At 43.7% G+C, this 22,719-nt stretch overlaps 1 protein-coding gene across 1 annotated transcript in view; it reads left to right on the top strand.

The window, feature by feature from the left end:
- Positions 1-15,936: 15,936 nt before the first annotated feature.
- The window catches only part of LOC145403628 (dnaJ homolog subfamily C member 27-like), a 56,936-nt gene continuing 50,153 nt past the window's right edge, over positions 15,937-22,719 (top strand). Inside the window, exons 1-2 of the mRNA XM_080275307.1 lie at positions 15,937-16,090; positions 21,806-21,938. Coding sequence (XP_080131433.1) covers positions 21,858-21,938 — 81 coding nt within the window. The 5' untranslated portion in view covers positions 15,937-16,090; positions 21,806-21,857. The remainder of the gene's footprint in view (positions 16,091-21,805; positions 21,939-22,719) is intronic.

The following is a 22,719-nucleotide window of genomic DNA, read 5'->3' as shown; positions in this document are numbered from 1 at the left end:
TATTTTCTATGTATTATTCATTGTTCATACTTTATGACTCCTCATACCTAGTGAAATAGTTATTTCATTCACTAATTTTATTATCTATGTATTATTCATTGTTTTTTCTCTATGACTCCTCATACCCAATGAAATGGTTGTTCGTACACATACACACAGATACACACATGTGCATTGTATTGTGCACACAGATACACACACGTGCATTGTAATGTGCACACACACACACACACACACACACACACAAACCTCGCGGCTCTCGTGTAGGCGTGCTGGACGACGGTTAGTTAGGCATTAATTAGGGGACGGGGTGGATGTGCCGACGGACGTAGTCATTGCTTTTATTTTCGACTATGTTGACGACCCAGTCGAAGATTACTTGGAAGAGGTAGTTGGCGATGATGATGATGATGACCTTGCCTTGGATAGAGTAGCTGAGGGCGACGATGTAGATGATGATCAGAATGTTGACAAAATGAAGAAGAGTGGGTACCACTCAGAAACAGAAAGCCACTGGTGAAAAATAGATTAATCAGTTCTTTGGACCAGTGCTTGAACAAACATAATTATGACGAATTTGTCCTGCCACACGAGCTCAGGGAATATACCTGCATTTTAGAGAAACCCCAGAGAAAATTAGATATCGGTAAGTCAATAATATGGACCAATCATACAGAAGGTAGGCCTGTTGAGAAGGTATTGCCTAGTGAAGGATGTTTTGTTAGGAGAGGCAAGGTCAGCTAATACAGAAATAATGGCATGGGAGTTGTTTATAACATCTAATATGATTGATGGTATTGTAACCCATGCTAACACAAGGCATAATTACCGAAATTTCTAATACTGACTGCTGAAATACCAACACACGTCAAGATGACTGATGCCATAGAATTGAAAAGCTTTTTGGCCTGCTCTATCCAAGAGGTTTGTTGGGACAAAATAAATATTGCTATAATCGTCTCTTCATGGAAGGGTTTGGTCACCCAATATTTGAAGCCGTCATGTCAGTAAAACGATTTGGTTTCTTACATGCCGACATAACTTTTAACAACATTGATACCAGACACCAGAGATGGGTACACGATCAACATTGATACCAGACACCAGAGATGGGTACACGATCAACATTGATACCAGACACCAGAGATGGGTACACGATCGGTTTGCAGCAATCGGGGAGCTTTTTGAACAGTTCAGTAATTGTTGTTGCTCAGTGTTAGAGCCAGGTGCCTTCTTGACCACTGATGAAACGTTGTATGGGTGCAGAACACAAATAGGGTTCAGACTACAATAAGAGCAAACCCGTACTCTACGGCCTCCAATATAAATCTATTAATGCTGTTAGATATCCATTTACCTTTAGGACAGCTGTATATTCAGGTAAACCTGGAGAGCCAGGACCACACTACATACGCGGTACAGTCCCAACAGTGAAAGCTCTGGTAAGTCAGTTACAAGACTCAGTCGACCTTAGAGGTAGGATTATTAGCCTGGATAGATTGTACACCAGTATAGAGTTGCTGGAGTGGCTTCAAATACAAGGTATCTCAGCCTTAGGTACTATAGATTCTACTAGGAAAGGCATACCACCAGAGATAGTCACAGAAAGGGAAGATAGGTCATACCAAGTTTACTGGAAGAAACACGGGGAGGAAATGACACTGAATCCTATGTAACACCCACCAAAAGCAAAGGTAAGAAAGATGTGTTACTTCTGAGCACAGTTTCCCCTATATTAGGCATTCCAAGGATGATGATTTGAAAAATATATATATATATATATATATATATATATATATATATATATATTGTATGATTTCACGAAAGGAGGCACTGACATTATGGATCAGAGAATAAGTTTTCATACAGTACACACTAAATCTAGAAGATGGACAGTGAATGCCCTTGGCTACATTGTCAACACTGCCAGAGTAAATTCACAGACAATTTATTCGTTATATAATAATCAGGACCCAAGAAAAATTGCTTCAATCTCCTATGGCTGGCAGTTAGTGAAGGCATTGTGTAATCTGCAAATTGAAAGAAGAAAAGTTCAGGCTTGTGGTCTGACCAGGAATACAATAGCTAAGATGAATCTGATGCTCGGACAGGGAGATGTAGAGGAGGCCGTCCCAGAAGTAACACATGAGAATAGGTCAGGCAAGCAGCACAAGTGTCATTCATGCCTGGAGTCTCTTTATGGTCCAGGATACACTCAGAATCGCCCCAAAGCAAAATCGTCCACGAAACAATGTCAAGTATGTCACAAGCACACTTGTGATCAGAATTGAAATAAAGTATGTATGAAATGCTATAGTAACATGCCCAATCAGTGAAAGTCTTGTTTTGGAAATTAAGAATGAATATGCATGTCTGTGAATATAGATTATGACTGAGTTTACGTTATATACGGATTATATTTTTGTTTAAAAATTTCCTTATATGATAGATGTAAATAGAGATACGGAAGGTGAGGATCTTGCAGCATAAGAATCCTCCGGCTTATATTAGTTGTAAGTGTAGAGTAAAAAGGATGTTCGAGTGCGTAGGATCAAATACCGCCGGAAAATACATAGGAGCATAGGCATGGATAGCCCCAAGTTAACGGTTACTACTCTTTCGACCTGTGACGGGCTGTGGGTCACTGAGGGCCCTGTTAGTTAATTGGCACCCGGGATCTTTTTTACTTACCAGGGGTCGATGCAACAGGGGGTGGATCAGCTGAAATGAAGCATGGTCTCGCAGTGTAGAGAAGGAGCTGGGGCCTGATTGCTGTCTCCCTTGAAAGCGCCAGGCAAGGCTCTGGACCTAACCCCTCATATCCACACTGTGCCTGTGCATTACCCAGGGAACAGCTTGTTCTCCGGTTACAAGAGATATAGGGTTTAACCAGGAAGCTACAGGCTGCTCTAAGCGATTCAGTAATCCAAAGACTGGCACGTTTCCTGGTTAACAGTCTACTCGTAAGAATTTAATGGTGATCCCGCATGTACGGAGCTTTGGCTGGCAGCTGCATTTTCTCGTGGTGACTACTAACAGAGGATCAAGGGACTGACTTCTGGAGAGACTGACTGGCTGACCGACAAAGGTCTCAGTGATAGGCTAGTGATTGACCAGTGGGAAATTACTAATAAACTGACATCAGAAGGACAGTCTACTGACTAATTTGTCGGTATTTTGGGATTGACTGCCCCACTGAATAACCATTGATTTATACTGTATACTGATGATGTTTTGGGTATAACTATTCATAATTGAATATTTGTTATTGCATTGCTCTGAATACTCCTTGGGGCGTAGCATGAGCAGATAGAGCTACCGTGCCCTTTGAATAATTGGTTATAACTAAATATTTCTCTGTGCCCTTCAATTTTAATTTGCAGTACTCAGATTTAGAAATACCTATATAATATATTGGTGACAACAGATTCAGCCTTCTCAAGGACCTCCTTCAGCTGTAAGGAGTGAGAAGCAGGTAGACCTTTATTATAGAACAGAGGGGCAGGCAGAATAGGAGGTAGGTAAGGCACAAGGCTGTTGATGTGGAATTTTGCAATTATTATGCAATATGTATGCCTTTTCAAGAATTTATCTCCCGTACATCTACCGCCTTCTGCCTTATCTACCTCCTGTACTCCCCGGCCCTTTCTCACTCGCCATCCATTTGTATGATAAAGGTCTACCTGTTTCTCACTCCTTAGTTATACGTGAAGTGGGTCCATGAGAAGGTCGAGTCTGTTTTGTTCTCACGAATAGATTATATTTCACACACCAACACAATCCTCACAAACCACCACAGACCTCACACACGAGCACAGTCCTCACTCACCAACCCAGTCCTCACACACCAACGCAATCGTCACACACCAACACAGTCCTCACACACCACCAGTCCTCACACCACCACTGTCCTCACTCATCAACACAATCCTCACACACCACCACAGTCCTCACACACCAACACAGTCCTCACGCACCAACTCAGTCCTCACCCCACACGTGTAAAATTAATAAGAATAATCTTTTACTTCTATAAATTCATTATTATATAGTTGTAATGACATTTGAAAAATAAATAACTACTTTCTAAAGGGAGGAGGTTGGGGAAAGTGGTTGGTGGGATACATGGCGAGTTGGGTCCTCGTCCCGTATCCAGGTTACACACTTTTTGAGTGTGGCTGAAACTCGCGTAGCTAAATATTATATTCAGTCATTAGAAAGAAATATATGGTAGTATTCTCATCATCATCATTATGAACTTTCCATTTTTAGTCCACAGCAGGACTGGACTCTTCACTTAGGGAGGTTTTAGTCAGGAAGCCCTAACCCACGGCCCTGCACAGTTGTTGACTTTATACACGGGTTTTATTCGCTCCTGTGTAGAGCACAGCTGTCATGTGTGGGGAGGCTTCACACACAGTTCTTCTCAACAGGATGGAGTCGGAGACTTTTCGTCTCATTAACTTTCCTCTTACTGGCTCCCTTCAACCTCTGTCTCTTCGCGGCACTGTTGCATCAGTCTCTTTTCTATCGCCACTTCAATGGTCACTGCTCCTCTGAACTGTCTGCTTGCATCCCTCCACCACCACAGCAGGCACGCAGCACCCGTCTTAGCAACAAACTCAGCCCTTTTCTGTCCAACTCTTTAATGCAAGAGTTAACCGTTGCTCCAGTCATTCATGTATGCAACAGGTCAACTCTGGAATTGTCTCCATCTCTGTTTTTTTTTTTTTACTGCCTACGGTCTCCAGTCTTTCATACACAGTGTGTCCAGGCATCTCGAAATGAACTGATCTTGAATTTGGCTCTGCTGTCGTTTTTTTCTTGGAGGGAGCAATTTGCAGGTCCTGCCCTTTGGTTCCTTCTTTCTTGCATAAAAATACTCGCATGTATAACCAGGTATTATTTACATGCTTACATTATTAGATTTCCTTGACTAATAGCTACCTCTCCATCAACTAGTCTACCTAGTAGTAAATCCACTGAAAGTGGGTTTAGGAGTTATGAAGGTGAGGAAGAAAGAGAGTATTAGCGGTGGCGAGTGAGAGAGAGATGGTGGTGAGAAAAAAGCGGTGGTAGTGAGACGGAGAGTATGGTAGAAGGGAATATAGTGGTGTGTGTGAGGGTGATGGAGGGAGGGAAGGTGGTGGTGAGGAAGATGGGAGGTGGTGAGTGTGAGGGAGGAAGGGTGGTGATGATGATGAGGAAGATGTGTAAGCTATCAACTTCCATGTTATGGACGGTGTGTGTGTGAGAGACAACAGTAAACGGTTTATTGATACTGCAGCCCTCAGACTGAAAATATAGCCTACGGCTTTGATATATGGCGAACATGATAAGCGTTGGTGAATGGTAAAATATTTTATCATTTGATATTTACATTAATTTTAAATTTGATAATAGTTAAATGTGTGTGTGTGTGTGTGTGTGTGTGTGTGTGTTTCAGTGCGCGCGGGTGCGGTACGATATGTTTGGCGGCGCTTGCCTTGCAACGGCGCCGACGTGTTCGAATGCGTTCCTTTCACTTCGTCAAACCAATAATATTACTCAAGATTCTTTTCTCGATACTAGGGTCGTAAGTGTGGGAAATCGGCAAGGGTTGCACCGAATAGGGTTAAAGAATAATAAGGGGAGGAAGACAGGACAAGGGGATTGCCCAGCACACAAGCCCTGTCTCCTGGCTGGCTTTGTGGCGTGTGTGTGTAGCTACACAAATAGAGCGACATATACTGCTTCCCGTATCTAACAGAAGTAACAGTATAAAGGAAATATAGTGTAAACAGTTTATTTCAATAAAGATACAGCTGATATACTTGAAATTACATTGGCAATTAAATAAAACGCTTCTTGTTTCTGTGTGAAGCCTTCATCGAAACACAGTATCATGAGTCTGGACTGTGAACTGGTGGGCGGAGTTAAATACATGTACTCGCCGCACAGTAGAGATGGACAGGCTGCGTTGCCCCGATGTGAAGTGTGGTACCAATTTCTGTGTTCAACTGTACATGCCACCCAGGTCAAGCACATGGGAAAGAGGCGAATATGAGGGTCTGGCAGAGAGTACAATTCAAAGTTTAAGAGCATTACTACACAGAATGGAAGAGAAATCGGAAATAATTATACTAACTGTTGATTTTAATACAAATATAAATTGGAATACTCTAGATATCATAAGCCAAGAAAGCTGTTGGGACCTCGTGTAGGAGTTTTTCCTAACGCAACATGTAAGGGAAAGCACCAGAAAAAGAGGACTCGATGTACCCTCAGTGCTAGATCTTATATTTACTACGCAAGAAAACGATATTGACAAATTAATGAATCACCCTCCATTTGGCAAAAGCGACCATGCAGTACTAAATTGCAACTTCAGGATTGCATATGACAGTTAACAGCAATGGAAGTTACCAAAAGATCTTATTATAAAAAGGGACACTACCATGACCTAAAGATGTACTTCTTAGAAACTGATTGGGAAAAGGAGCTTAGAGGACAAGATTTAAATGCTATATATAAAAAATTCTGTGAACTTTATGAAATAGGAGTCCAGAAGTACATCCCACAGCACATTAAAGAAGCAGAAAAGAAAAAAAAAAGTTCAATACGGAATGTAGAAAATCAAAAGAAAAAAAAGTTTTATTGTGGAATAGATACAGAGGACACAATAGTGAAAGGGCATATAACAACTATAAACAGGCAAGAAACGATTTTACAAGAATAAGGAGGGAAGCCCCAAAACAGTTTGAGTAGTGATCAACCGAAGCTACTTTACAGCTACATCAGAAGCAAAACCAAACAGAAGTAAAAAATTTTGAGAGGGATGATATGGAACATGCATGTCCACACATATTACCAGATATACAAATATCACAAAAAGAAATGCAGGAGGAGTTAAGTAAAGTAGACAACGGAAAAGCAAATGGTCCTGAGGAAATTTCATGTTGGGTGCTACACGAATGTGCAAAGGAGTTAAGTAAGCCATTATCTTTAATTTTCAAGAAATCCTTGAGACAAGGTAAACTACCTGATATTTGGAAGAAAGCAAACATTGTTCCCTTATTCAAGAAAGGGATTAGTCAAAATCCACTCAACTACCGACCAGTATCACTAACCATTGTAAGCAAGATATTAGAAAAGTTGATAAGAAAACTTTGGGTAAATCATCTAGAACACAATATGATAACACAAAGACAGTTTAGTTTCAGAAAAGGAAAATCCTGTGTTACTAATCTGTTGAGCTACTATGACAGAGTGAAAGAAACATTTCAGAAAAGAGACGGATGGGTGTACAGTATCTATTTAGATTTCAAGAAAGCATTTGACAAGTACCGCACCAAAGACTTTTATGGAAACTGTACCATCAAGGAGGAATCTGAGGGAAACTTTATTGTTGGATGCAAGATTTTCTCTAAAAAAAATGAGACCAGTACTAAGGGGAAATTACTCATCATGGAAGGAAGTGACTAGCGGAGTTCCACGGGACTCGGTGCTGGCACCAATCATGTTTTTAGTGTATATAAATGATACAGATGGCAACATTGGAAATGAAAGTTGTCTAAATATGTTTGCTGATGATGCAAATATACAAAGGACAATTACTAACGCAGACTCTTGTAAAGAGCTACAAGAAGAATTAAATAAACTTTATGAATGGAGCAATACATGGCAAATGGAATTCAATGTGGACAAGTGTCATGTAATCAAGTTTGGTACAGGTGGAAAAAGACCTGATTGGGATTATGAGTTAGGAAATAAAACTCTACACACATCACAAGGAGAGAAGGACCTAAGTGTGATTATTAATAACAGACTATCTCCGGCTGACCACATCAGTAAGAAGGTACGGAACAAGTAGCCTATACACTGCTTGCAAATATGAGAACAGCATTCACATAAAAGAAGACATGCTAAAAAAGATAATAACATCATTCATCAGACCAACCCTGGAGTATGCATCAGTAGTCTGGAGTGCTTATCTCAAAAAAACAAATAGATAAAACGCTGAAAAATTTCAAAGGGCCGCTACAAGATGGGTACCAAGCTTAAGGGATCTAAGCTATGAAGAAAGACTAGAAAAACTGAATCTGCCTACACTACATGAGAGAAGGAAAAAAGCTGACATGATTATGCTATATCAATGCATATCAGGGAAGGAGAAATTGGACATAAATTATTACATTACATAACCTGTGGCGATGCATCAGCAAGAGGACACTGCAAAAAACTGCATAAAAAGATAGGCGATAAAGACGTAAGGAAATTTAGTTTCCCTAATAGAGCAATTGATCAGTGGAATGCACCACCGAATGAAATAGTGTGTGCCAAAACAATTAATAAATTTCAAGGTATGTACGATAAATATGGTTTAAGACTCGGGACAGTACGAGCTTGACTCATTCCTGTAAAGATACAATTAGGTAAGAAAAGGCTAATCAGTCTTGCACGTATATTACTTACAAAGAATAGTGACTTAACACAATACAGTATGATAGATTATACACACTATAGGAAGTATATGGATCCCAGTCTGGGACTAGTGGGCTGTTAATATAACTGCAGGTGGTGTCCAGTTGTGGGAGGTGTCTCATCAGGTGTGCACTGTCTGAAGGGGCGCGGGACCACTATTGTACATTTGATCATCGGGTGAGGACTGCTGGGTGGTGTAGAGGAAGGCCTTTCGCTGGAGGGGCCTCTATCAGTGTGTCAGCCATCAGGACCCAGGCCAAACGGGTCAAGTAGGCGTGCTTCTTTGTGCCTGCCCTTGGTGGAGGACAGTTCACCAGCTTTTCTAGGGAGGTCTCGGTCGGGAGTTCTGGGGGGGTCCCTCTGTGGCTGGTGTCTGTGGTCTCGCCTTCATCAGGAGTCCAACAGGGGCTGTCTGCGGTTTCTCCTCCTTCGGAAGTCCGACAGTGACCGGTGACTTAGGGGCGCTGGTTGTAGTGAGTGTACCCACGGACTCACTATTGGGCCACTTCAGACCACTTCCAGCAGTGACTATGCTGGGGAGCCTGGTCTGCCCCCTGTGGTGTGGGGAGAGCGAGAGGGGTGTCCCACTCGGCCTCAGGAGGAGAGGTGAGCAAGGGGCGCAACCTGCTTGTCCTCTGGAGGAGTGAGGCGAGTAAGGGTCGTGACCCTCTGTAAATGCAAAGGTTCAGCAGGTGAGGTCAACATGGTGAGCAGGGCCTCCCTGGTGGGCATGGTGGGCGCCGCTGTGGTTCTGCTACGCCCTGGGACTGCAGGCGAGAGGAGCACGGTGGGTGTTCTCTCCCCAGTGAGCACAGTGGGCAGCCGCAGTCCTGCTTCAGGCAGAGGCTGCAGGTGAGGGAAGCATGTGGACATTCCCTCCCCAACAAGCATGGTGGACGTCACTGCGGTCCTGCTGGTGGCTGTAGGTGAGGGAAGCACGGTGGGTGTTCTCTCCCTGACGAGCACGGTGGGCTTTCCCTCCCCGACGAGCACGGTGGGTGTCGTCGCAGTCCTACAGAGGGAAGTAGATGAAAGGAGCACAATTGGCATTGTTTCCCAGACGAGCACGGCGGGCATTGTCGCGGTCCTACTTGCGGGTTCTGCCGACACCGATCCTGCCCCGATTCTGGTGAGCGCTGTTTCCTGGTAGAAGGTAATGCGGCAGGGTGATGTACCTAGCGTGGATTCCGTTGAGGGGAAGAGGGGCGCGTGGTGGTTGGGGACTTATGCCTGTCTTGTCCCGGTCGCTCGTTCTCTTCTCGCGCCTCTATGTGGTCTCCCCTTGGTACTGTACATCTCGTATTTCACTTATACCACTGTAGGAGTCAGCACCAGATTCTAGTGCACCAATGAAGGACATGAAACAATTAACACATAATGGACTTGATAGTGGGAGAGACCAGAGTACAGCAGGTTTGTGGGGCCTGAGACGAGCGTTTTTGCCTTCCCTGTCTCACTCAGTCTTCAGGGTACGGGGATAACTCCATCCCCCATCCCTTCCTCTGGCCTGTCTCTTTTTGGGAAACTAAAAAACAGGGGAGGGGGTCCCTAGTCCCCTCACCCCGCCCCTTTTAGTCGCCTTTTACGACACGCAGGGAATACGGTGGCAGTATTCTTCCTAACACAACCTGGCCGCAGAGTAGTAGTACCACCCCATAGTGTGGCCAGGTTGTGTCCCCCCCGCCATAGGGGAGGAGTTTGGAAGGGTGTGTGAAAGGAGGAAATTGAAAGTAAATGAGAATAAGAGTAAAGTGATGAAGTGTACGAGGTTGATAGATGGTAGGGGGATGAATATAGTTTAGAATGGTGAGTTGCTTGAGGAGGTAGATTGTTTTAAATATCTAGGGTCACATGTTGCTGTGGATGGAAGAGTAGATGCAGAAGTGAAGTTTAGAATAAATGAAGTAGGAAAGGTGCTGGGAGGAATGAAAAAAGTGTTTAAATGTCGTTCGCTTAGAATGGATGTAAAGAGAAGGCTGTATGAGGGTGTTGTGGTACCGACTGCATTATATGGGGCTGAAACATGGAATATGGGTGTAGCAGAGAGGAAAAGTTTGAATGTAATGGAGATGAGATGTCTGAGGAGTATGTGTGGAGTGACGCGTATGGATCGAGTGCGAAATGATGAAGTGCGAAGGAGAACTGGAGTTGTTCGGAAGATGGCTGGTAGAGTTGAGCAGAGGGTGTTGCAATGGTTTGGGCATATGGAGAGAATGGATAATGAGCGATTGGTGAAAAAGATAACTAGATCTGATGTGAGAGGTGTAAGACTGAGAGGAAGACCACGAATATGATGGATGGACAGTGTGAAGAGAGCGCTGGATGCGAGAGGGATGTCTGTTGAGCAAGGAAGAGTGGCTGTGCGTGACAGAAATAAATGGAGAGAAATTGTGAATGAATAAGTGATGACGCAGCCCTGAGGGGATATTCTCCCGCATTTGGTCTGATCAGCTAGTCAGGTCAGGTGCGGGTAAGGGGATGGGTCTGTTATGATGTGGCAGGGGTAAACCAGTTCTGCTGTCGGGCCCTGCTGTGGATGTCACTGATTGCATTGCGCAGTTGACCCTTGTGCGGTGTGATGCGGTGAGGATCTGTCCGTTCTCCCCTTTGGGGCTAAGATGCGAATTAATGTGTTTGAATGGATGAGTAAATGGAGAGTGAGTCGTCCTGTCTCGGCTACCTCTCTTTCCTTGGGGGAAGCAGCCTAGGTATATAGATAGATAGATAGTCTCACTCAGGACCCACCCATACCAGGTCAGCCAGCCAGGTGACGAGAATAAGCCCGTCTCGCGCAGGCTAGCTTAGTGACGTCAGCTTCGCCTCTCCTCTCAGAGAAGGGAGTTACATGTTCCCCATGATGTCACTTCTCTTTGATCAGCTGTTGTTACAATCATTTCTTAATTTTTTTAAATAAAACATAAGGCTATTAAAAAAGTTATTAATAAACTTATAAAATTAACAGTTTATTTCTATAAACTAAATACAAGGAAATGCAGTAAGAGAGTGAGACAGAGTTACCATAAACAGTTTGGCTGAAACTAGCAGTGTTCATTACTCATGGCTTATAATACAAACTAATTTACGCAGAAAAAAAATGACGCTATTATAATCCCAATAAACAGTAGCTAACCTAAGAATGAAAATATTTGGTCTATTAGTAATGTGAGCTTGTACTGGTTAAACACAACACAGTATTAATGCAGTGGCTCTGTGTCACAAGACACTTTATGACAAATTTTGCTCTTTTTTCTTAACAGGCTTCAACAGGCATCCTTTTGTTTGTTGAAGGTAATAATTCTATTTAAATCTCATCCTAAAGAATATTGATATTCTTGCAAAAAATTCAACCACGTCTGAGGGTAATCATATTCCAGTGTTTTCAATCTCTGAGGAGAGAGTCTTAACACATCTGGGACCTTCCTTCAGACCTTCACCTTGAATAGCTTTGAATACTTCTCTCCTTATATGTAACTGAGAAAAAAAAACTCTTCTGATGGCATATACAGTTGTCCTCTGCTAACCATTTCGGTCCATGATTTACCTTTTCCGCAGTCCTCAGCCCTGTATCCTAAATGGGTGTAATGCTGTGTTTTTAAGGCGACTTCTCGTCGTAAAAACACGAGCACTGGAACGGGGTCCTTTTACTAGACAGGATGTAATGCACTAACAAAGGAACAGGGCATAAAAAGAGACAGTACGCCGTATCACATCTATTGCTTAAGTTCTACTCATTACAGTGTACATACAACAATATTTGGCACATAATAGAACAGAGATACAATATTACACTCGTTTACATAGCCTGATCCAATATCTATCAATACGTGGCACAGGGCAGTCGTGGATATACTTTACTGTTACTTAGATGGAATATCACTTCACTGTGGTTGTCAGTTTGGATTAATTAGCGTGTCACTGGTGGATAATAATAAATGGGGGAGTCTCACTTTGGTTCACTGTGATCGGGAGTCTGTGGCGGAGATATTACTATAATTGAGGTAGGGTGCGGATGGCGACATTCGACACTGTCGCCGAGTCGCGGGGGAACACTTCACTTGCCTTTCGGCTCACTCACGCACCTACCTCTAGTTCCACAGAAAACTCCCCATTTCCTTCCTGTAGAGGGGCACTGAACTGTTTAACACTTTGCACACGAATTCCTATGATACCACTGTTTAATATATCTTTTATTAGACACTGCCACTGTGCATTGGATCACTGTCACTGTATTCGGGGTCACTGTCACTGTCACTGTTTTACCCTTGTTTCTTGGGTTGTTAAGTCACTGGTACTTACTGTCAGGGAGGCTCCCTTGTTTGGGGCTTCGACCTGAGGGGCGGCTCCTTCCTAGGGCCGCGCTGGTGGGGTGCAGGGAGGCCCTGTGGTCTGGGGGCCTCGACCTGATCGGGGGCCCTCGGGGCTAGGGCCAAACAGCCGGAGGATTCGGGCCTGCTTCCTCTGCTTCCGGGGAGTGAGGGAGCCTGGGTCTCCGTCGTCGTGGACTGCGGTGGAAGGCCTGGGCGTCCTGGGACTGCGGGTGCTCAGGGGGAGAGGCGCCGTCAGGGCTGGGCTGCGGCAGCGTCTCCTGTAGGGCTCCGACAGGGCTAAGGAACTCCCGGGTGTGGGCGGTAAGTCCGCTATCGGGCCTTGCCACCACTCTAACGCCTCCTCTTGGCCAAGAAGCCTGGATGGCGACGAAGGGCTCCCTGAAGGGAAAGAGGCTAAAGGGAGACTCACGCTCTTCGTGGTTCCCTGAGTGTGTTCATAGGGCTGAGTTGGGGCTCTACTTCCCCTAGTGTGGACTTTGGCTGGAGCCGTGAACTTGCCCGGCGTGCGAGGGACACCTATAGGGTGATCGAGGTCGCCCTTTCGCCGAGGCAAGAGGCCGTCGACGTGGTGTTCCTCCCGCAGTAGGAGACAAGCCGGAGTGAGGGGCTCAAGAGCCGCACTCTCTCCAATACGGACAGTTCCTACCGTCAGGGAATTCTCCACCCTGGTACATGCCCCAGCCGAAGCTGAGTGTCTGCCCGTACGGGAAACGACTAACGGAGAAACGGGATCACCCGTCTGCTCCGGCGAGAGGCTGGCCCCGAGTCGCCGCTTCCGTAATTGGGTAGCGCTACACGTACGGTAGCAGGGTCTCTCTACCCTGGACCGTATTCTGGCCGTAGCCAAAGTACAACTGGAGAGGGATGCACACAGGCAACTCTCTCTCCTCAGCGTGTTAAGGCCGGAGCCTGGGGTCACCTTCCCCTTTACACACTCTGTCAGGCCGTAGCCTGTGTCTATTTCTCTTTCTCTCTTATGGCCGTAGCCTTGGGCCTCTTCCTGCCCTAGAGGGTGTAACAAGACCGTCAAGACGGTGTTACCTGGGACTGACCTCTTTTCAGTCCCACCCCTGGTCTGACTGACGGTCACTACCCCGCCTGCACAGTAGTTCAGTTTGCCTGAACGCCTGGGGTTGGGGCACTTGCGGGGAATAGGGGCTCAGGGTCGGGATGCCCCGATGACCCTATTGCCCGAGGTCACTAACCTCACCGGTGTGTCCTCCTGGGGTGGTGGTGGGGTGGCGGCTCGGCGGTGGTGTGGGGGTTGGTGAGGTGGGAGGTCCTGTGGCGGGCACGGCGGGCATTTTAATGGGAATACTTATGGGAGAATTTCCTTACAATATAGCCACCTATATATTATGACAAGAACTCATCTTCTATCACACTGCCAGTGGATATTGCCATTTACCTTTCCAGGTGAGAGATTTTCATTATCTACACTGATTTCTTCAGATATGTCATCATTTTCCTTATCAATATCAAACTCCAAATTCTTGAATACTAAACTCGTTAGGCTAATTTCCAGAGCCAGTTCACTGTCACTTGAATCAACAGGTCTGGAGGTTTCACCTGGCACAGTCTTATCGAGCAAACATTTATCAGTCTCATCTCCTAGACTTATTTTTGTTTCACTGACCAACTGAACATCCCTTCCCAACACATACTTTCTCTATATTAATTTAAAGTTGACAGCATCCGGGTGCTCATTAGTCTTATACACCCAAGGAAATGTTCTAGGCAATCCTGATTCAGTCTTTTGGTCATTATGAATTCAAGATTATAGCTACTTCTCAACATATGAAACTGTCCTTTAAGTGAAAGAATTGATAAAATTATTCCTCCCTGAAAATTGTAGGCCTACAGTGACTTTAACTACTCTCATAATTTCCATGACATAATCGTTTTATCTAAAATGTTTACCTGTTTCCAAATTCATTCCATATGCACAACTCTCTTATTTGTCACTGTACATAGACGAATTCATTACATCAAACCATTCATCTGCCAGTGAAATAAATTCGGCAGTTGCTTTCCAATTCTTGCTTTCTAAAAGACCCTTGTCATCTGAATACTGCAGAGAATTTGAACAGGTCTTTGACAGCAACTGTGCAGCATACTTAACTCTGCCGTTGCCGTCCATTTATGTTAAGATGAATATCAATTTATATGTTAAGCCATACTCAGTTTTAGTCTTTGCGAGCATTTCGCTTATGCATGCAACAGTAACAAAGTCAGAGCTGCAGCAGTGCTGCTGACTGCGAGAGGCGAAGCTGACGTCATTACACCTCACTCCTTATAATCACCTGCGCGGCCTGAGCAGGCTGGCTGACCTGTGGGTGGATCCTGGATTCACTGACCTCATAAGACTCGGGTCGGGGATAAGGCTGTGCGTAGCCCTCGTCCCAGGCTGTGGCAAGGGCTGCTATGCATGCTTCTGTACTATTCTGATGCTATTTACTATACAAGTGATATATCTTGCGGATTCCTTTACATTTTATAATATGTAAATGTATGTTACTATATCTCTGTTTGCTGAAGCGCTGTGTGGCAACTTACCCTCTCATTCTGTCGTACCCTGCACAGATTTTGGAAGTTTAAAAGTTGCCTCATGGTAGTAGGAGCGGTAAACTGAGAAAATTATTGCTATTGCAACTACTGTGATATTTGCGAATCTTAATAAAATCGCCAGATATATGCTTGATTACCAGATTGCGGCAGCAGTATAGAAAGAGTGAAATGGGAAAATGACAGACACTTCATCGAGACCTCCCGTAGGCTTGATAGCAAGATGATCTCTATTTAGGGACCCGTAGAGGATTGCTCGTGATCAACATAGCAGGTCGTGCAAAATTTATGCGGAACTTGATCAGTGTTCTTTCTTGGCAGTGGAAGCAAAACAGTCACGTTGCGTTAAAGCACATACCCTCATAAAAGGAAAAAAAAAAAAGTCCTCCTTACATACCGGTATCGCGTTTTCTCTAATGTCATGTATAATCATTGCATTCTTCGACATCACAACTCAGTTTTCCGTTTCCTCTGTATTTGTTGATAAACAATAATATGAATATTTTTACTGTGTATAATTATATGATATATTAAATGAGGTAAAATAACGTGGTAAATAAAGGCAGCATGTCACCTTCCTCTCCAGGCTTTGGAGTGTAAACATCTCGAAAGATATTTTTAATCCCGTGAATAATCATCATTTCCCTTGGTATGCCGTTGGTCACATCTCTGTAGGTTTGAGGACTGTTCACGACGAATATCGGCAACAAGGAGAAAATTGCAAGAAGGGGAAAGTAAGTAAGAGAAAACTGTAAGGGAGTTAAGGGGGCAAGTGCTTGAATATGTTTATTAGTAGGTCACCAGTGTTACTTCCTTTCCATTGGGGGTGAGGAAAAGGAAAGCGTTTTTCTGTGCATTCGCCAAGTATTTTACTACAGGGTTATTTCCCAGACATATTAAGAACTAACCTTGGTAGTTGGAAACGTGATAACATTAGCATACATAGTGATATTCAGTACAGTACAGGCTATTGGTCAGTTTTCGGTAGCGCACATCACTCGATTTCATTAAAAAAAAAAAAAAAAAAAAAATCCTGATAGGTTATAGTGTGATATGAATGAAACAGTTTCATTTTTGTCGGAAATCACTCGTTCTGGAGATTGGGTCTACCCAATCCTATTTTGGGGTAAGGTAGTTAAGGAAGTGGCTAGGTTGCCCGCAACAATGTTTACCGACAATCTCACCTACTGGCTGCATTGTTTAACAACCATTGCTCCGACTGGAGGCATCAGTGCATTCTTTGTCAAAGCCGTGGGAAACAGGTATTTACCCAAACATAACCTAATCCACCCAAACTAACCTCACTTGCATTTGACAGCCAGCTTTCAAATATAAAAATGCAAGTTAAGAATGTTGGTGGAGAGTTAGTGCCTCTCCCCGTAAAACGACTAACTCAAAGGCTAATGGCCACCCCTTATGGGATTTTGGCGTCTGGGTGTAGATAGATATGTAGACGTTAAGAACGTTAAATATGGCTGGTTACTGGCATACATCAGTGGAGATCCATGGTAATTAAATACTGTGCAGGATTTTCACATTAAATATATATTTCTGAAAACAAATTTATACTGGTAGTGGAATAGATTCAAAGTAACGTGGCCTCCAATGTGGTTGTGTCAGATTTCTGGACTATTACATCGGCTGGTGCCAACAAAGAGCCTTTGTCTGGTCCTGTGTACCCTAGGTAAAGTGAAGCAGTTGTGGTATTCACTCAGGAGCCAGACCTCATATTTTCCTGCACCATGCCATTGTCCATCACTGGGGAGGTAGTATCTATGACATGTGGGTACTGGCTCCCTAAATAGTGTACAGTGTGTACCATACTGTATCTGTAGGATGGCCTCATAAAAACTTGTTTACTTGTGGTCAACAGGTCTCCTCATCCAGACAGACCAGGGTTAAGCAACAACAACCATATAGCTCACCTAACAAACACTGAAATTAATATGCTAACCATTTAGTTTATGTATAGTATTATAATGCATTGTTTCCTTAAGCATATGTTGGAAATGCATTTACTTGTACATTAATGAGAATAAGCAGGACAGAGCTTCTTCAGGTGTCTCCATCTGTTAATGCATCAAGGCTGTGTCAAAGTTACTACAGTTTAACACATGTCATATGGACACAGGAGCTGAAGAATCTCCCTTCCTCCTTATTTACTAAGTACAGTACAATACATATAACAGCATTTCCAAGAAGTTTATAGAAGGCAAATTGCCTTGAATTCATAAATTATTTGATTTTTTTTTTTTATGAGGAAGAAGGAACCTAAGGCCATGAGCCCACAATTATTGTTCCTTCCAAGAGAAAAACAGAATACTCTACAAGAGAGAGCCAAATTCAAGATCCGATCATTTCGAAATGCCTGGACACACTGTGTTTGAAAGACTGGAAATCATAGGGAGCAGGAGACCGTTCCAGAGTTGGCGTGTTGCATAAATGAAGGACTGGGAGTAACGATTAACTTGCATTAGAGAATTGGACAGAAAAGGGATGAGAGTTTGCTGTTAGACGGGTGCTACGCGCCTGTTGTAGAGGTGGAGGAATGCATGCGGCAGTTCAGAGGAGCAGTGACCATTGAAGTAGCAATAGAAAAGAGATAAAGATGCAACAGAGCGGAAAAGAGACAGAAGTTGAAGGGAGTCAGTAAGAGGAGTAGAGTTAATGAGACAAAAAGCCTTTGACTCCACCCTATTGAGAAGAGCTGTATGTGGGGAGCCTCCCCACACATGAGAGTTGTATTCCACACAGGGGTGGATAAAACCCCTGTATAGAGTCAATGGTTGTGTAGGGGTAAAGAAGGAATGTTGTCGGCTTAGCACACCTAATCTCTTGGAGGCAGGTTTTACAAGAGTTGTAATATGATCTTTCCAAGATGCATCCTGAGTAAATGAAACCCCAAGCATGTTCAAGGATGATGCAGGATTAAGAAGAATATTATTAAACATTAGTGGGTATACCTGTGGAAAATTCTGTCGGTTCGATAGGTGTAAAAACTGAGTCATTGATGCATTAAAAACAACCAGATTATTTTTACCCCAGTTGGAGATACAAGCCAAATCAGACATTAGGTGTGCCATAGCCTCATCCCTTGTTTGCTGAAGTAACTGCTGAGATGGACATTGCAGGAACCGTATGGAAAGGTGAAGGGTTGAGTCATCAGCGTATGAGTGGATAGAGTTTGATGTACAGCTTAGAAGATCATTGATGAATAAAAGGAAGAGAGTTGGTGATAGAACAGAGCCCTGAGGAACACCACTTTTAATAGATTTAGGAGAAGAATGTTGGCCATCTACAACAGCGGCTATAGAATGACCAGAAAGGAAGCTATAGATGAAGGCACAGATAGAAGGATAGAAACCGTAAGAGGGCAGTTTGGAAATTAAAGATTTATGCCAGACTCAACTGAAAGCTTTGGGATGTCAAGTGCAATGGCAAAGCTTTCGCCAAAGTCCCAAAAGGAGAATGACCAGGAGTCTGAAAGGTAGGTGAAAAGATCGCCAGTGGAGCGTCCCTGACGGAACCCATACTGACGATCAGAAAAAGGGTTGTGATAGGAAAGATGCATTAAAATTTTTCTATTAAGAACTGACTGGAAAACTTTTGAGATACAGGATGTTAAAGCAATTGGATGATAGTTAGAGGGTTGAGAATGGTCACCCTTCTTTGGGATTGGGTGAATGAGAGCAAACTTCCAGCAAGAAGGAAAGATACAAGTTGATAGACAAAGGCAAAAGAGTTTGCCTAGGCAGGGAGTAAGTACAGAAGCACAGTTCTTGAGAACAAAGGAGGGACTCCATCAGGTCTGTATGCCTAATTAGTATTGAGGCCTGTGATGGCAGAAAATACATCGGCTGAAAAAATTTTAATGTCACCCATGAGGAAGTCAGAGGGGGGAAGTGATGGAGGAACAGCACCGGAATCGTCTAAGGCGAAATTGGAGGAAAAGTATGAGCGAAGAGATCTGCTTTATCAGTAGATGAAATAGCTACAGAGCCATCAGAGTAGAAAAGAGGAGGGAAGGATGATGAGGTAAAGTTGTTAGAGGTTTTTGGCAAGGTGCCAGAAGGAGCGGGAAGAATTCGAGTTGGAGACTTGAGAGCATTTAGTACAGATGAAATTATTTTTAGCAGGGCAAAGGTCAGACTTAGCACGATTCTGGGCAGAAACGTATAAAAGATGTGATTCGGGTGGGTTGGCTCTGGTACCCTTTATAGGCCCTCTCCTTGTTGCGGACAGCATTAGAACAAGCGTGATTAAACCAAGGCTTTCTTGCATTAGTCAAAGGATATGAGAACGGAATGTATGCTTCCATGCCTGAGAGAATAACTTCTGTAATGCGCAAGGGACACTCAAATGGCTCCCGGCCACGGAAGCAATAATTATTCCAGGGAAAATTAAAGAAGTACTGCCTGAGGGCCTCCCAATCAGCAGCTCCAAAGTGCCACAGATGACGTTTTTTTGGAGGGTCCACAGGCCGTACCAGAGCGATAGGACAGGTTAAGGTGAGAAGGTTGTGATTGGAGGAGTCCAACTGAGAGAAAAGATTAACAATGTAAGCAGAAGGATTAGTTGTAAGGAAGAGGTCAAGTATGTTGGAGCTCTCTCCAAGGCGGTCAGGGATACGGGTAAGGTGCTCTACAAGCTGCTCTAGGTCATTAAGGATAGAAAAGGTGTAGGCTTGTTCACCAGGTGGATCAGTGAAAGGAGAGGAGAGCCAAGGTGGTGGTGAACATTGAAATCTCCTAGATTGGAGATTTCAGAGATTGGAGAAATGGATAGAATGCGTTCCATCGTAGAAGTAAGATAGTCAAGGAATTTTTGATAGTCAGTAGAATTAGGAGATAAGTAAACAGCACAGATATATTTAGTCAGAGAATGACAGGAAAGCCAAAGCCAGAGTGTAGAGAATTCAGAAGAATCGAGTTCAGGAACAGGAGAGCAAGATAAGTCGTTGCGTATATATACATAACAGCCACCATTGGCTTTGAAATGAGTATAGAGAAAGTAGGAGGATACAGAAAAGGGTCTGCTGTCAGTTGTCTCAGACAGCTGAGTCTCAGTTAGAAAAAGAAGGTAAGATTTAGAGAAGGAGAGATGGTGCTCAACAGAGTGAAAGTTAGAGGAAAGGCCGCGAATGTTGCAGAAATGAAGAAGAAGAGAGTCAGACAGTGGTTCTAGGCAGCTTGAGTCATCACCGGGAGAGGGGCGGAAGGTGGGGGCATTTATGGTCACCCCCCCACAGGGACTCCGAGGCTGCGTGTTGAGCTGCCATGATTTTTTTTTAATTTTGGAAAAGGAAGTGTAGTGTGTACTGTGCATGTAGTTTGGTGTTGATTTTTTAGAGAAACTTGTATTGGAGAGCATGCTGGCCTACTCTCTGTGTTACTGAGACACTGAAAAAGTAAAGCAAAGGGGGATGGTCGGGACCTAGTCCCGAGGGCTGATGAAACGGGAGCTCCAGCTCTCCCTGTCATCAGCTTTCCATCCACCTTGGGAGTACCGCCCTACTCGACTGGTGCTGCAGTCTACAATGATGAACATTATCTCCTTCAGTGTCTACGGCTAGATATTATAATCCCATAACGGGTGGCTGTTTGTCTTTGTTTTATGGGGAGGAATAATATTCCTCCGCCGACCCACTTGTTGACACGTAAGGAAAGATGTAATTCCAAAGATTTATTGTACGTTGTACCACACAGGAGCTGAAGAATCTCCCTTCCTCCTTATTTACTAAGTACAGTACTATACATATAAGAGCATTTCCAAGAAGTTTCTATCTATGTATCTATCTGTTGCCAGACGCCTTAATCCCATACGGGGTGGCCACAAACAAATCGCCTCCACGTCACTGTGTCCCCCGCCATTCCAAGAAGTTTATGGAAGGCAAATTGCCTTGAATGCATAAGTTATTTGATGAACATATCTCTTTCAGCGTCTGTAGCTAGATGTTACAATCCCGTAACGGGTGGCTGTTTGTCTTTAAGTTATTTGTTTTATGGGGAGGGACACTAATCCTCTGCCGACCCACTTGTTGACATGTAGGGAAAGATGTGATTCCAAAGATTTATTGTACATTGTACCATAATTCACAGGGGCTTATTTAGAAGTGGGTGCTTAGTCTTTCTTATGTCTGCATAAGTATACTGTATTGTATATTCACACCCCATTAGTTCAGTACTACCAGTGACATACTGTTAGCATGCATTCTGACAACTTAACATAGGCACTTTACGATGTTGACTTGCATGTATCATTCACCACAAATATCCCTTCCCCATTCATACGTCAACATGGAGAGTTAGTTGTGGCTGTCGTTTTTTTTCCAAAGATGAGGTCCCGTCCTGCAATGGACCCAGGCAGAACTGTTACGTTGCTAGAACAGTTATCCGTAACATCGGATAACATCTTGATAACTATTATAACCAGTGTTACTTTTATTCCAGGTAAGAGGAGAAGTCTTGTGACATCTGAAATTAATGAGAAGTATCAGTGACGATGGATTCCCGTAATGGATCAAAGCATTCCAGTATCTCCAGAATTCGTATCCTTAGCCTGGGAAATCCAGGAGTTGGAAAGGTAATTATGGAATTTGTCGTATCATTTGTGCACAGTAAAACCTAGCAAAGTAAGAATACATATTACAGCCAGGTTTTAAGTTCAAGTTACAGTATAGCAATTGATAGTTTTCATATACTGTACTGTACCAAGGCTATAAAATAAATTGCCATTACCCATGATGCAGTTGACTTTGTTAAATACCATATTTCGAAGGGCAACTCAAAACCTTTCTCTTTTCATCTCTCTTTCGAGGATCTATGCTCTGGGGAGATATGTTGTGATGGATGATTGTAGGGTTTAAATTGCTGCCACTTCTGCTAAGCATGATCTATCTGTCTATCTGTTGCCAGACTCTTTAATCTCATATGGGGTGGCCACAAACAAATCGCCTCCACGTCGCCCTGTCCCCCGCCATTTCACTGCCCTGCACCCAACTCACATATACCTCTCCACACCATCCCTCCATCTCATCCTTGGCCTCTCCCTCCCCCTCTTCCCCTCCACCTCACTCACATACACTCTTCTCTTCAGTCTCTCACTCTCCATCCTCTCCACATGGCCAAACCACCTCAGTGTGTTTCTCCTAACACTTCCTATCACATCCACAGCTACACCACAATGCTCCTTCACATCCTCATTTGTCAGTCTCTCTCTCCACTTGACTTCGTATGCTCCTTTCAAATAACTCATTTCCACAGCTCTCACTCTTGACTTATGTCTCTCCAACAACGTCCAAGCTTCACTTCCATACGTTAGAGTTGGTATCACAATACTGTCATGTAGTACCGGTAATTTTTTC

The sequence above is a fragment of the Coenobita brevimanus genome, chromosome 61, assembly GCF_032717465.1.
Source record: "Coenobita brevimanus isolate Jiangsu-jjx chromosome 61, ASM3271746v2, whole genome shotgun sequence".
NCBI classification, from domain to species: domain Eukaryota; kingdom Metazoa; phylum Arthropoda; class Malacostraca; order Decapoda; family Coenobitidae; genus Coenobita; species Coenobita brevimanus.
The sequence above is the reverse complement of the archived record's forward strand: the minus strand, read 5'-3'. Positions and strand labels throughout refer to the sequence as shown.